The 16,199-nt window shown below is 49.5% G+C and overlaps 2 protein-coding genes across 3 annotated transcripts in view; one reads left to right on the top strand and one right to left on the bottom strand.

The window, feature by feature from the left end:
- FAF2 (Fas associated factor family member 2) overlaps positions 1–16,199 on the bottom strand; it is a 63,655-nt gene that overhangs the window by 28,954 nt on the left and 18,502 nt on the right. The gene's annotated exons all lie outside the window — the stretch shown is intronic.
- CLTB (clathrin light chain B) overlaps positions 14,221–16,199 on the top strand; it is a 37,727-nt gene continuing 35,748 nt past the window's right edge. The window contains exon 1 of one of the 2 annotated variants that reach the window (XM_056574701.1): positions 14,221–14,575. In XM_056574701.1, coding sequence (XP_056430676.1) covers positions 14,392–14,575 — 184 coding nt within the window. In that variant the 5' untranslated portion in view covers positions 14,221–14,391. The remainder of the gene's footprint in view (positions 14,576–16,199) is intronic. The other variant, XM_056574700.1, reaches the window with a different exon arrangement.

Genomic DNA, 16,199 nt, shown 5'->3' with positions numbered 1-16,199 from the left:
ATTTTGGGGCAGCCCCAGAAGTGCCTGCGGATACAGCATGACAAAGGCAGGAGAGTGGATAGTGTTACCTTGCAGCCACAGTAGAGCAGGGCAAGGGAGAGGTGGTAACGGTGTTACTTTAATACAAGCACATCAAGCCTCTGTTAATCATACAAAGATATATCCTATGAGGAACCCTAAAAATGATGCTTAGTCTAGTTTTATTATAACTGTAACTGAAAGATTCCAATTTCTCTATTTTTCAGTGAATAGGAGGATTCTTGTCTATATCCAGAAGCAGAAAGCCCCTATAGAACTAGTTCTTCTCACAGCTGTACATGCCGTCCTCTAGCTGAACAGTCTGGACTCCTGGCCTGTACTGATAACAATGTAGAATCAGGACAGAATAGACATTTGGCTTTTGATGTATTTAGCTGATTAATGATTGCTTAGACTCTGAGATGTATTACATTTCTAGGTTTCAGCCTAGCTGCCAAGGATCTTAGAATTTTTCAACGTAGTATAATAAAAAGTTGCTTCACTTTCATTATACAGTCATAATTAGTCTGATATTAAATAGTTAATTCAATTTATTTATAATCTTTCCTTATTAAAATATAATTCATGAAAAACTCTTAGGGCTTATTCACACTACGGACTCTCCGCCTGGAGATATTTCTGGTGGAGATTACATCTGGAGTGGGCGTTGGCAAAACAAGCCGCCATTAGAACCACTGCGCCATCTCATCAGACGGCAATGCATTTCAGAGCGACTTTCGTCGAAAGAGTTAGCATGTTCATTCTTTTGACAGAGTCTGGGGTCCGGAATTTCCACAGCTTGAATTATATAGCAGAATCCCATTGAGAACAATGGGAGGCTGCTGCATGGTAGCGTGAATGTGCCCTTACAAAGCTGGAAAAATCCACGGAAATTGCAATTACTGCATCCGCAAAAACGATGAATCTGTTCATTGTTTCTGCGGATTCTGATTGGAAACGCATTGTCCCCTATGGAGACGGTGCATTTCAGTTCGGTCCTAGCGCCACTGGAACATGCAGATTTGTTGACTGTTCTCCCATGTTAACTGCAGATTCTCTATTTCACAGTTTCCATAAATGGTATTGACTTGTGTAGCATGGTGAGCTAAGACTAAGTGCACAACTGCGTCAGACTCCATTCAGGAGCTCCATCACAAAGTCAGTTACTGACAAAAAACCTCAGCCACACTGTCTGTTGCATAACGGGCACCACTGGATCCTGACAGATCCCATTGACCTTTTATGGGGTCCATCTGGTTTCTGGCTAGTGTCTATTTAAAAAAATTTCCCCCCGCTCATGTCCTGCTATTTAAATGAATTGTTCGAACACAGCCTTGTGCATTTATAGCATTAACCTTGTAATAAAGGAATTTCGTCTTCATTTGGGGTACTCATCTATGCTGATGTTCCCAGCAGCCAACACCTTGTCTATTGCTAGCGTACATCCCCACCAGTGGATTCCCCCATCTGATCACTGGTGATCCCAGCAGCCAACACCTTGTACTTAGTCTATTGTTAGCATACACCCCCATCAGTCAGTGGACATCTCAGTGTGATCACTGGTGATCTCAGCAGCCAAAACCTTGTACTCAGTCTATTGTCAGTGTACACCCCCATCAGTCAGTGGACACCTCAGTGTGATCACTGGTGATCTCAGCAGCCAACACCTTGTTCTCAGTCTATTGTCAGTGGTCACCTCCATCAATCAGTTGACACCCCAATGTGTTCCATGGTAATCTCAGCAGATTGTACTTAGTCCATTATTAGCGTACACCCCCTATCAGTCAGTGGACACCCTCATCCGATCACTGGTAATCCCAGCAGCCAACACCTTGTACTTAGTCTATTGTTAGCGTACACCCTCATCAGTCAGTGGACATCTCAGTGTGATCACTGGGGATCTCAGCTGCCAAAACCTTGTTCTCAGTCTATTATCAGTGGTCACCTCCATCAGTCAGTTGACACTCCAATGTGTTCCATGGTAATCCCAGCAGCCAACACCTTGTACTTAGTCTATTATTAGCGTACACCCCCATCAGTCAGTGGACACCTCAGTGTGATCACTGGTGATCTCAGCAGCCAACACCTTGTTCTCAGTCTGTTGCAAGTGGTCACCTCCATCAGTCAGTGGACACCCCAATGTGATCACTGGTGATCTCTGCAGATAACACCTTGTTCTCAGTCTATTGTCACTGGTCACAACATCAGTCAGTTGACACCCCAATGTGTTCCATGATAATCCCAGCAACCAACACCTTGTACTTAGTCCATTATAAGCGTACACCCCCATCAGTCAGTTGACACCCCCATCTGATCACTGGTGATCCCAGCATCCAACACCTTATACTCAGTTGTCAAGGGACACCCCCAACTGATCACTGGTGACACCCCATCAGTCAGTGTACACCGTCTCAGGTCAGTGTACACCCCCATCTGATCACTGGTGACACCCCCATAAGTCAGTGTATACCCCATATAATCACTGGTGACACCCCATCAGTAAGTGTACACCCTCTTCAGTCAGTGTACACCCCCATCTAATCACTGGTGACACCCCATCAGTCAGTGTACACCCTCTTCAGTCAGTGTACACCCCCATCTGATCACTGGTGACACCCCAATCAGTCAGTGTATACTCCATCTGATCACTGGTGACACCCTCATCAGTCAGTGTATACCCCATCTGATCACTGGTGACACCCCATCAATCAGTGTACACCCTCTTCAGTCAGTGTACACCCCCATCTGATCACTGGTGACACCCCAATCAGTCAGTGTATACTCCATCTGATCACTGGTGACACCCTCATCAGTCAGTGTATACCCCATCTGATCACTGGTGACACCCCATCAGTCAGTGTATACCCCATCTGATCACTGGTGACACCCCCATCAGTCAGTGTACACCCCCATCTAATCACTGGTGACACCCCATCAGTCAGTGTATACCCCATCTGATCACTGGTGACACTCCCATCAGTCAGTGTATACCCCATCTGATCACTGGTGACACTCCCATCAGTCAGTGTACACCCTCTTCAGTCAGTGTACACCCCCATCTGATCACTGGTGACACCCTCATCAGTCAGTGTATACCCCATCTGATCACTGGTGACACCCCCATCAGTCAGTGTATACTCCATCTGATCACTGGTGACACCCTCATCAGTCAGTGTATACCCCATCTGATCACTGGTGACACCCCATCAATCAGTGTACACCCTCTTCAGTCAGTGTACACCCCCATCTGATCACTGGTGATCCCAGCATCCAACACCTTATACTCAGTTGTCAAGGGACACCCCCAACTGATCACTGGTGACACCTCATCAGTCAGTGTACACCCCCATCTGATCACTGGTGACACCCCCATCAGTCAGTGTATACCCCATCTTATCACTGGTGACACCCCATCAGTAAGCGTACACCCTCTTCAGTCAGTGTACACCCCCATCTAATCACTGGTGACACCCCATCAGTCAGTGTACACCCTCTTCAGTCAGTGTACACCCCCATCTGATCACTGGTGACACCCCAATCAGTCAGTGTATACTCCATCTGATCACTGGTGCACCCCCATCAGTCAGTGTATACCCCATCTGATCACTGGTGACACCCCATCAATCAGTGTACACCCTCTTCAGTCAGTGTACACCCCCATTTGATCACTGGTGACAACCCCATCAGTCAGTGTATACCCCATCTGATCACTGGTGACACCCCATCAATCAGTGTACACCCTCTTCAGTCAGTGTACACCCCCATCTGATCACTGGTGACACCCCATCAGTCAGTGTATACCCCATCTGATCACTGGTGACACCCCCATCAGTCAGTGTATACCCCCATCTAATCACTGGTAACACCCCATCAGTCAGTGTACACCCTCTTCAGTCAGTGTACACCCCATCAGTCAGTGTATACCCCATCTGATCACTGGTGACACCCCATCAGTCAGTGTATACCCCATCTGATCACTGGTGACACCCCCATCAGTCAGTGTACACCCCCATCTAATCACTGGTAACACCCCATCAGTCAGTGTACACCCTCTTCAGTCAGTGTACACCCCCATCTGATCACTGGTGACACCCCATCAGTCAGTGTACACCCTCTTCAGTCAGTGTACACCCCCATCTGATCACTGGTGACAATCCCATCAGTCAGTGTATACCCCATCTAATCACTGGTGACACCCCATCAGTCAGTGTACACCCTCTTCAGTCAGTGTACACCCCCATCTAATCACTGGTGACACCCCATCAGTCAGTGTACACCCTCTTCAGTCAGTGTACACCCCCATCTGATCACTGGTGACACCCCATCAGTCAGTGTATACTCCATCTGATCACTGGTGACACCCACATCAGTCAGTGTATACCCCATCTGATCACTGGTGACACCCCATCAGTCAATGTACACCCTCTTCAGTCAGTGTACACCCCCATCTGATCACTGGTGACACCCTCATCAGTCAGTGTATATCCCATCTGATCACTGTTGACACCCCCATCAGTCAGTGTATACCCCATCTGATCACTGTTGACACCCCCATCAGTCAGTGTATACCCCATCTGATCACTGGTGACACCCCATCAATCAGTGTACACCCTCTTCAGTCAGTGTACACCCCCATCTGATCACTGGTGACACCCCCATCAGTCAGTGTATACCCCATCTAATCACTGGTGACACCCCATCAGTCAGTGTACACCCTCTTCATTCAGTGTACACCCCCATCTGATCACTGGTGACACCCCCATCAGTCAGTGTACACCCTCTTCAGTCAGTGTATACCCCCATCTAATCACTGGTGACACCCCATCAGTCAGTGTACACCCTCTTCAGTCAGTGTACAACCCCATCTAATCACTGGTGACACCCAATAAGTCAGTGTATACCCCATCTGATCACTGGTGACACCCCATCAGTCAGTGTATACCCCATCTAATCACTGGTGACACCCCATCAGTCAGTGTATACCCCATCTAATCACTGGTGACACCCCATCAGTCAGTGTACACCCTCTTCAGTCAGTGTACACCCCCATCTGATCACTGGTGACACCCCCATCAGTCAGTGTATACCCCATCTAATCACTGGTGACACCCCATCAGTTAGTGTACACCCCCATCTAATCACTGGTGGCACCCCATCAGTCAGTGTATACCCCATCTGATCACTGGTGACACCCCATCAGTCAGTGTATACCCCATCTGATCACTGGTGACACCCCATCAGTCAGTGTATACCCCATCTGATCACTGGTGACACCCCCATCAGTCAGTGTACACCCCCATCTAATCACTAGTGACACCCCATCAGTTAGTGTACACCCTCTTCAGTCAGTGTACAACCCCATCTAATCACTGGTGACACCCAATAAGTCAGTGTATACCCCATCTGATCACTGGAGACACCCCATCAGTCAGTGTATACCCCATCTAATCACTGGTGACACCCCATCAGTCAGTGTATACCCCATCTAATCACTGGTGACACCCCATCAGTCAGTGTACACCCTCTTCAGTCAGTGTACACCCCCATCTGATCACTGGTGACACCCCCATCAGTCAGTGTATACCCCATCTAATCACTGGTGACACCCCATCAGTTAGTGTACACCCCCATCTAATCACTGGTGACACCCCATCAGTCAGTGTATACCCCATCTGATCACTGGTGACACCCCATCAGTCAGTGTATACCCCATCTGATCACTGGTGACACCCCCATCAGTCAGTGTACACCCCCATCTAATCACTAGTGACACCCCATCAGTCAGTGTACACCCTCTTCAGTCAGTGTACAACCCCATCTAATAACTGGTGACACCCAATAAGTCAGTGTATACCCCATCTGATCACTGGAGACACCCCATCAGTCAGTGTATACCCCATCTAATCACTGGTGACACCCCATCAGTCAGTGTATACCCCATCTAATCACTGGTGACACCCCATCAGTCAGTGTACACCCTCTTCAGTCAGTGTACACCCCCATCTGATCACTGGTGACACCCCCATCAGTCAGTGTATACCCCATCTAATCACTGGTGACACCCCATCAGTTAGTGTACACCCCCATCTAATCACTGGTGACACCCCATCAGTCAGTGTATACCCCATCTGATCACTGGTGACACCCCATCAGTCAGTGTATACCCCATCTGATCACTGGTGACACCCCATCAGTCAGTGTATACCCCATCTGATCACTGGTGACACCCCATTCAGTCAGTGTACACCCTCTTCAGTCAGTGTATACCCCATCTGATCACTGGTGACACCCTATCAGTCAGTGTATACCCCATCTGATCACTGGTGACACCCTATCAGTCAGTGTACACCCCCATCTGATCAGTGGTGATGCCCCCATCAGTCAGTGTATACCCCATCTGATCACTGGTGACGCCCCCATCAGTCAGTGTATACCCCATCTGATCACTGGTGACACCCCCATCAGTCAGTGTATACCCCATCTGATCACTGGTGACGCCCCCATCAGTCTGTGTACAGCCCCATCAGTCAGTGGACACCATCATCTGATCACTGGTGATCCCAGCATCCAACACCTTGTACTCATCATTCTATTGTCAGGGATTAATCTAACAATAATAATAATAACAAACAGCCTGGATGACACACGCTGCTTCTTCCTACGTGTATAGTCGTGGACAGGGAACTGGTGAACATGACACAGCTAGGATGTCACTTGCGAGGTTCCGGGTGAGGGGTCTGCTACTGCTGCTGGTGACAGGGGAGAACAGCGGCACCTGGTGGCGAGTTGTGTGTAGTGCAGCCTCGCCGCTCTGATGTCACCGCCTTGGTCCTGCCTCTAGAGTGGAGCAGCAGGCATAGGGCTGGGTGCTGTTCATTGTACGCTGGGAATGGCTTGTACCTCCTGTTAGGATCTGCCCTGATCTCTGAGCTCCCTGGTCATAAGGTCACACACCCCGCCGCTGAAAGCAAGCCAAGATGTCTGACGATTTCGGTTTCTTCTCGTCATCTGAGAGCGGGGCTGCAGCAGAGACCGAAGAGGATCCAGCCGCTGCTTTCCTGGCCCAGCAAGAGAGCGAAATAGCTGGTATAGAGAATGACGAAGGCTTCGGGGCAGTACTGGTGGGCAGCCAGGCGTCCTCTATGGAGCAGTCAGATGGAGGTGAGGAATGGACGCTCTTGTCCGCAGAGCTTGCACTTCACCAGTAGACACATCGTCAAGGTCATCCAGTAGATGAGGCAGCAGGTGCAGGCTGGCCATGCTGGGCACTGGTAGCACAGGAACCATGGCTGCTGCTGCTGCTACGTTTATCCTTAGCTCCGGGTTCAGTATTCCTGGGCACCTGTTCTGCAGCTCAGGTGGCACTGGGCATGGCTACCCGTGCACAAGCTAAGGGAAGGCAATGTACTCTCCGCAGCATAGTGAATTCTCACTATGGTGACTATCACTATGATGTGCAGCCCTTCACCAGATCACTCCTGTTATCACTATGGTGTGCAGCCCTTCACCAGATCACTCCTGTTATCACTATGGTGTGCAGCCCTTCACCAGATTATCCCTGTTATCACTATGGTGTGCAGCCCTTCACCAGATCACTCCTATTATCACTATGGTGTGCAGCCCTTCACCAGATCATCCCTGTTATCACTATGGTGTGCAGCCCTTCACCAGATCATCCCTGTTATCACTATGGTGTGCAGCCCTTCACCAGATCATCCCTGTTATCACTATGGTGTTCAGCCCTTCACCAGATCATCCCTGTTATCACTATGATTTGCAGCCCTTCACCAGATCATCCCTGTTATCACTATGGTGTACATCCCTTCACCAGATCACTCCTGTTATCACTATGGTGTGCAGCCCTTCACCAGATCATCCCTGTTATCACTATGGTGTACAGCCCTTCACCAGATCACTCCTGTTATCACTATGGTTTGCAGCCCTTCACCAGATCATCCCTGTTATCACTATGGTGTGCAGCCCTTCACCAGATCATCCCTGTTATCACTATGATTTGCAGCCCTTCACCAGATCATCCCTGTTATCACTATGGTGTACAGCCCTTCACCAGATCACTCCTGTTATCACTATGGTGTGCAGCCCTTCACCAGATCATCCCTGTTATCACTATGGTGTACAGCCCTTCACCAGATCACTCCTGTTATCACTATGGTTTGCAGCCCTTCACCAGATCATCCCTGTTATCACTATGGTGTGCAGCCCTTCACCAGATCATCCCTGTTATCACTATGGTTTGCAGCCCTTCACCAGATCACTCCTGTTATCACTATGGTGTGCAGCCCTTCACCAGATTATCCCTGTTATCACTATGGTGTACAGCCCTTCACCAGATCATCCCTGTTATCACTATGGTGTACAGCCCTTCACCAGATCATCCCTGTTATCACTATGATTTGCAGCCCTTCACCAGATTATCCCTGTTATCACTATGGTGTACAGCCCTTCACCAGATCATCCCTGTTAACACTATGGTGTACAGCCCTTCACCAGATCACTCCTGTTATCACTATGGTGTGCAGCCCTTCACCAGATCATCCCTGTTATCACTATGATGTACAGCCCTTCACCAGATCACTCCTGTTATCACTATGGTGTGCAGCCCTTCACCAGATCACTCCTGTTATCACTATGGTGTGCAGCCCTTCACCAGATCATTCCTGTTATCACTATGATGTGCAGCCCTTCACCAGATCACTCCTGTTATCACTATGGTGTGCAGCCCTTCACCAGATCATCCCTGTTATAGCTATAGTGTACAGCCCTTCACCAGATCATTCCTGTTATCACTATGATGTCCAGCCTTTCACCAGATCATCCCTGTTATCACTATGGTGTACAGCCCTTCACCAGATTATCCCTGTTATCACTATGGTGTGCAGCCCTTCACCAGATCATTCCTGTTATCACTATGGTGTACAGCCCTTCACCAGATCATCCCTGTTATCACTATGATGTGCAGCCCTTCACCAGATCACTCCTGTTATCACTATGGTGTGCAGCCCTTCACCAGATCATCCCTGTTATAGCTATAGTGTACAGCCCTTCACCAGATCATTCCTGTTATCACTATGATGTCCAGCCTTTCACCAGATCATCCCTGTTATCACTATTGTGTACAGCCCTTCACCAGATTATCCCTGTTATCACTATGGTGTACAGTCAGTGGACACCCTCATCCGATCACTGGTAATCCCAGCAGCCAACACCTTGTACTTAGTCTATTGTTAGCGTACACCCTCATCAGTCAGTGGACATCTCAGTGTGATCACTGGGGATCTCAGCTGCCAAAACCTTGTTCTCAGTCTATTATCAGTGGTCACCTCCATCAGTCAGTTGACACTCCAATGTGTTCCATGGTAATCCCAGCAGCCAACACCTTGTACTTAGTCTATTATTAGCGTACACCCCCATCAGTCAGTGGACACCTCAGTGTGATCACTGGTGATCTCAGCAGCCAACACCTTGTTCTCAGTCTGTTGCAAGTGGTCACCTCCATCAGTCAGTGGACACCCCAATGTGATCACTGGTGATCTCTGCAGATAACACCTTGTTCTCAGTCTATTGTCACTGGTCACAACATCAGTCAGTTGACACCCCAATGTGTTCCATGATAATCCCAGCAACCAACACCTTGTACTTAGTCCATTATAAGCGTACACCCCCATCAGTCAGTTGACACCCCCATCTGATCACTGGTGATCCCAGCATCCAACACCTTATACTCAGTTGTCAAGGGACACCCCCAACTGATCACTGGTGACACCCCATCAGTCAGTGTACACCGTCTCAGGTCAGTGTACACCCCCATCTGATCACTGGTGACACCCCCATAAGTCAGTGTATACCCCATATAATCACTGGTGACACCCCATCAGTAAGTGTACACCCTCTTCAGTCAGTGTACACCCCCATCTAATCACTGGTGACACCCCATCAGTCAGTGTACACCCTCTTCAGTCAGTGTACACCCCCATCTGATCACTGGTGACACCCCAATCAGTCAGTGTATACTCCATCTGATCACTGGTGACACCCTCATCAGTCAGTGTATACCCCATCTGATCACTGGTGACACCCCATCAATCAGTGTACACCCTCTTCAGTCAGTGTACACCCCCATCTGATCACTGGTGACACCCCAATCAGTCAGTGTATACTCCATCTGATCACTGGTGACACCCTCATCAGTCAGTGTATACCCCATCTGATCACTGGTGACACCCCATCAGTCAGTGTATACCCCATCTGATCACTGGTGACACCCCCATCAGTCAGTGTACACCCCCATCTAATCACTGGTGACACCCCATCAGTCAGTGTATACCCCATCTGATCACTGGTGACACTCCCATCAGTCAGTGTATACCCCATCTGATCACTGGTGACACTCCCATCAGTCAGTGTACACCCTCTTCAGTCAGTGTACACCCCCATCTGATCACTGGTGACACCCTCATCAGTCAGTGTATACCCCATCTGATCACTGGTGACACCCCCATCAGTCAGTGTATACTCCATCTGATCACTGGTGACACCCTCATCAGTCAGTGTATACCCCATCTGATCACTGGTGACACCCCATCAATCAGTGTACACCCTCTTCAGTCAGTGTACACCCCCATCTGATCACTGGTGATCCCAGCATCCAACACCTTATACTCAGTTGTCAAGGGACACCCCCAACTGATCACTGGTGACACCTCATCAGTCAGTGTACACCCCCATCTGATCACTGGTGACACCCCCATCAGTCAGTGTATACCCCATCTTATCACTGGTGACACCCCATCAGTAAGCGTACACCCTCTTCAGTCAGTGTACACCCCCATCTAATCACTGGTGACACCCCATCAGTCAGTGTACACCCTCTTCAGTCAGTGTACACCCCCATCTGATCACTGGTGACACCCCAATCAGTCAGTGTATACTCCATCTGATCACTGGTGCACCCCCATCAGTCAGTGTATACCCCATCTGATCACTGGTGACACCCCATCAATCAGTGTACACCCTCTTCAGTCAGTGTACACCCCCATTTGATCACTGGTGACAACCCCATCAGTCAGTGTATACCCCATCTGATCACTGGTGACACCCCATCAATCAGTGTACACCCTCTTCAGTCAGTGTACACCCCCATCTGATCACTGGTGACACCCCATCAGTCAGTGTATACCCCATCTGATCACTGGTGACACCCCCATCAGTCAGTGTATACCCCCATCTAATCACTGGTAACACCCCATCAGTCAGTGTACACCCTCTTCAGTCAGTGTACACCCCATCAGTCAGTGTATACCCCATCTGATCACTGGTGACACCCCATCAGTCAGTGTATACCCCATCTGATCACTGGTGACACCCCCATCAGTCAGTGTACACCCCCATCTAATCACTGGTAACACCCCATCAGTCAGTGTACACCCTCTTCAGTCAGTGTACACCCCCATCTGATCACTGGTGACACCCCATCAGTCAGTGTACACCCTCTTCAGTCAGTGTACACCCCCATCTGATCACTGGTGACAATCCCATCAGTCAGTGTATACCCCATCTAATCACTGGTGACACCCCATCAGTCAGTGTACACCCTCTTCAGTCAGTGTACACCCCCATCTAATCACTGGTGACACCCCATCAGTCAGTGTACACCCTCTTCAGTCAGTGTACACCCCCATCTGATCACTGGTGACACCCCATCAGTCAGTGTATACTCCATCTGATCACTGGTGACACCCACATCAGTCAGTGTATACCCCATCTGATCACTGGTGACACCCCATCAGTCAATGTACACCCTCTTCAGTCAGTGTACACCCCCATCTGATCACTGGTGACACCCTCATCAGTCAGTGTATATCCCATCTGATCACTGTTGACACCCCCATCAGTCAGTGTATACCCCATCTGATCACTGTTGACACCCCCATCAGTCAGTGTATACCCCATCTGATCACTGGTGACACCCCATCAATCAGTGTACACCCTCTTCAGTCAGTGTACACCCCCATCTGATCACTGGTGACACCCCCATCAGTCAGTGTATACCCCATCTAATCACTGGTGACACCCCATCAGTCAGTGTACACCCTCTTCATTCAGTGTACACCCCCATCTGATCACTGGTGACACCCCCATCAGTCAGTGTACACCCTCTTCAGTCAGTGTATACCCCCATCTAATCACTGGTGACACCCCATCAGTCAGTGTACACCCTCTTCAGTCAGTGTACAACCCCATCTAATCACTGGTGACACCCAATAAGTCAGTGTATACCCCATCTGATCACTGGTGACACCCCATCAGTCAGTGTATACCCCATCTAATCACTGGTGACACCCCATCAGTCAGTGTATACCCCATCTAATCACTGGTGACACCCCATCAGTCAGTGTACACCCTCTTCAGTCAGTGTACACCCCCATCTGATCACTGGTGACACCCCCATCAGTCAGTGTATACCCCATCTAATCACTGGTGACACCCCATCAGTTAGTGTACACCCCCATCTAATCACTGGTGGCACCCCATCAGTCAGTGTATACCCCATCTGATCACTGGTGACACCCCATCAGTCAGTGTATACCCCATCTGATCACTGGTGACACCCCATCAGTCAGTGTATACCCCATCTGATCACTGGTGACACCCCCATCAGTCAGTGTACACCCCCATCTAATCACTAGTGACACCCCATCAGTTAGTGTACACCCTCTTCAGTCAGTGTACAACCCCATCTAATCACTGGTGACACCCAATAAGTCAGTGTATACCCCATCTGATCACTGGAGACACCCCATCAGTCAGTGTATACCCCATCTAATCACTGGTGACACCCCATCAGTCAGTGTATACCCCATCTAATCACTGGTGACACCCCATCAGTCAGTGTACACCCTCTTCAGTCAGTGTACACCCCCATCTGATCACTGGTGACACCCCCATCAGTCAGTGTATACCCCATCTAATCACTGGTGACACCCCATCAGTTAGTGTACACCCCCATCTAATCACTGGTGACACCCCATCAGTCAGTGTATACCCCATCTGATCACTGGTGACACCCCATCAGTCAGTGTATACCCCATCTGATCACTGGTGACACCCCCATCAGTCAGTGTACACCCCCATCTAATCACTAGTGACACCCCATCAGTCAGTGTACACCCTCTTCAGTCAGTGTACAACCCCATCTAATAACTGGTGACACCCAATAAGTCAGTGTATACCCCATCTGATCACTGGAGACACCCCATCAGTCAGTGTATACCCCATCTAATCACTGGTGACACCCCATCAGTCAGTGTATACCCCATCTAATCACTGGTGACACCCCATCAGTCAGTGTACACCCTCTTCAGTCAGTGTACACCCCCATCTGATCACTGGTGACACCCCCATCAGTCAGTGTATACCCCATCTAATCACTGGTGACACCCCATCAGTTAGTGTACACCCCCATCTAATCACTGGTGACACCCCATCAGTCAGTGTATACCCCATCTGATCACTGGTGACACCCCATCAGTCAGTGTATACCCCATCTGATCACTGGTGACACCCCATCAGTCAGTGTATACCCCATCTGATCACTGGTGACACCCCATTCAGTCAGTGTACACCCTCTTCAGTCAGTGTATACCCCATCTGATCACTGGTGACACCCTATCAGTCAGTGTATACCCCATCTGATCACTGGTGACACCCTATCAGTCAGTGTACACCCCCATCTGATCAGTGGTGATGCCCCCATCAGTCAGTGTATACCCCATCTGATCACTGGTGACGCCCCCATCAGTCAGTGTATACCCCATCTGATCACTGGTGACACCCCCATCAGTCAGTGTATACCCCATCTGATCACTGGTGACGCCCCCATCAGTCTGTGTACAGCCCCATCAGTCAGTGGACACCATCATCTGATCACTGGTGATCCCAGCATCCAACACCTTGTACTCATCATTCTATTGTCAGGGATTAATCTAACAATAATAATAATAACAAACAGCCTGGATGACACACGCTGCTTCTTCCTACGTGTATAGTCGTGGACAGGGAACTGGTGAACATGACACAGCTAGGATGTCACTTGCGAGGTTCCGGGTGAGGGGTCTGCTACTGCTGCTGGTGACAGGGGAGAACAGCGGCACCTGGTGGCGAGTTGTGTGTAGTGCAGCCTCGCCGCTCTGATGTCACCGCCTTGGTCCTGCCTCTAGAGTGGAGCAGCAGGCATAGGGCTGGGTGCTGTTCATTGTACGCTGGGAATGGCTTGTACCTCCTGTTAGGATCTGCCCTGATCTCTGAGCTCCCTGGTCATAAGGTCACACACCCCGCCGCTGAAAGCAAGCCAAGATGTCTGACGATTTCGGTTTCTTCTCGTCATCTGAGAGCGGGGCTGCAGCAGAGACCGAAGAGGATCCAGCCGCTGCTTTCCTGGCCCAGCAAGAGAGCGAAATAGCTGGTATAGAGAATGACGAAGGCTTCGGGGCAGTACTGGTGGGCAGCCAGGCGTCCTCTATGGAGCAGTCAGATGGAGGTGAGGAATGGACGCTCTTGTCCGCAGAGCTTGCACTTCACCAGTAGACACATCGTCAAGGTCATCCAGTAGATGAGGCAGCAGGTGCAGGCTGGCCATGCTGGGCACTGGTAGCACAGGAACCATGGCTGCTGCTGCTGCTACGTTTATCCTTAGCTCCGGGTTCAGTATTCCTGGGCACCTGTTCTGCAGCTCAGGTGGCACTGGGCATGGCTACCCGTGCACAAGCTAAGGGAAGGCAATGTACTCTCCGCAGCATAGTGAATTCTCACTATGGTGACTATCACTATGATGTGCAGCCCTTCACCAGATCACTCCTGTTATCACTATGGTGTGCAGCCCTTCACCAGATCACTCCTGTTATCACTATGGTGTGCAGCCCTTCACCAGATTATCCCTGTTATCACTATGGTGTGCAGCCCTTCACCAGATCACTCCTATTATCACTATGGTGTGCAGCCCTTCACCAGATCATCCCTGTTATCACTATGGTGTGCAGCCCTTCACCAGATCATCCCTGTTATCACTATGGTGTGCAGCCCTTCACCAGATCATCCCTGTTATCACTATGGTGTTCAGCCCTTCACCAGATCATCCCTGTTATCACTATGATTTGCAGCCCTTCACCAGATCATCCCTGTTATCACTATGGTGTACATCCCTTCACCAGATCACTCCTGTTATCACTATGGTGTGCAGCCCTTCACCAGATCATCCCTGTTATCACTATGGTGTACAGCCCTTCACCAGATCACTCCTGTTATCACTATGGTTTGCAGCCCTTCACCAGATCATCCCTGTTATCACTATGGTGTGCAGCCCTTCACCAGATCATCCCTGTTATCACTATGATTTGCAGCCCTTCACCAGATCATCCCTGTTATCACTATGGTGTACAGCCCTTCACCAGATCACTCCTGTTATCACTATGGTGTGCAGCCCTTCACCAGATCATCCCTGTTATCACTATGGTGTACAGCCCTTCACCAGATCACTCCTGTTATCACTATGGTTTGCAGCCCTTCACCAGATCATCCCTGTTATCACTATGGTGTGCAGCCCTTCACCAGATCATCCCTGTTATCACTATGGTTTGCAGCCCTTCACCAGATCACTCCTGTTATCACTATGGTGTGCAGCCCTTCACCAGATTATCCCTGTTATCACTATGGTGTACAGCCCTTCACCAGATCATCCCTGTTATCACTATGGTGTACAGCCCTTCACCAGATCATCCCTGTTATCACTATGATTTGCAGCCCTTCACCAGATTATCCCTGTTATCACTATGGTGTACAGCCCTTCACCAGATCATCCCTGTTAACACTATGGTGTACAGCCCTTCACCAGATCACTCCTGTTATCACTATGGTGTGCAGCCCTTCACCAGATCATCCCTGTTATCACTATGATGTACAGCCCTTCACCAGATCACTCCTGTTATCACTATGGTGTGCAGCCCTTCACCAGATCACTCCTGTTATCACTATGGTGTGCAGCCCTTCACCAGATCATTCCTGTTATCACTATGATGTGCAGCCCTTCACCAGATCACTCCTGTTATCACTATGGTGTGCAGCCCTTCACCAGATCATCCCTGTTATAGCTATAGTGTACAGCCCTT

The sequence above is a fragment of the Hyla sarda genome, chromosome 4 (assembly GCF_029499605.1).
Source record: "Hyla sarda isolate aHylSar1 chromosome 4, aHylSar1.hap1, whole genome shotgun sequence".
NCBI lineage: Eukaryota > Metazoa > Chordata > Amphibia > Anura > Hylidae > Hyla > Hyla sarda.
This window is presented reverse-complemented; position numbering and strand designations above follow the sequence as displayed.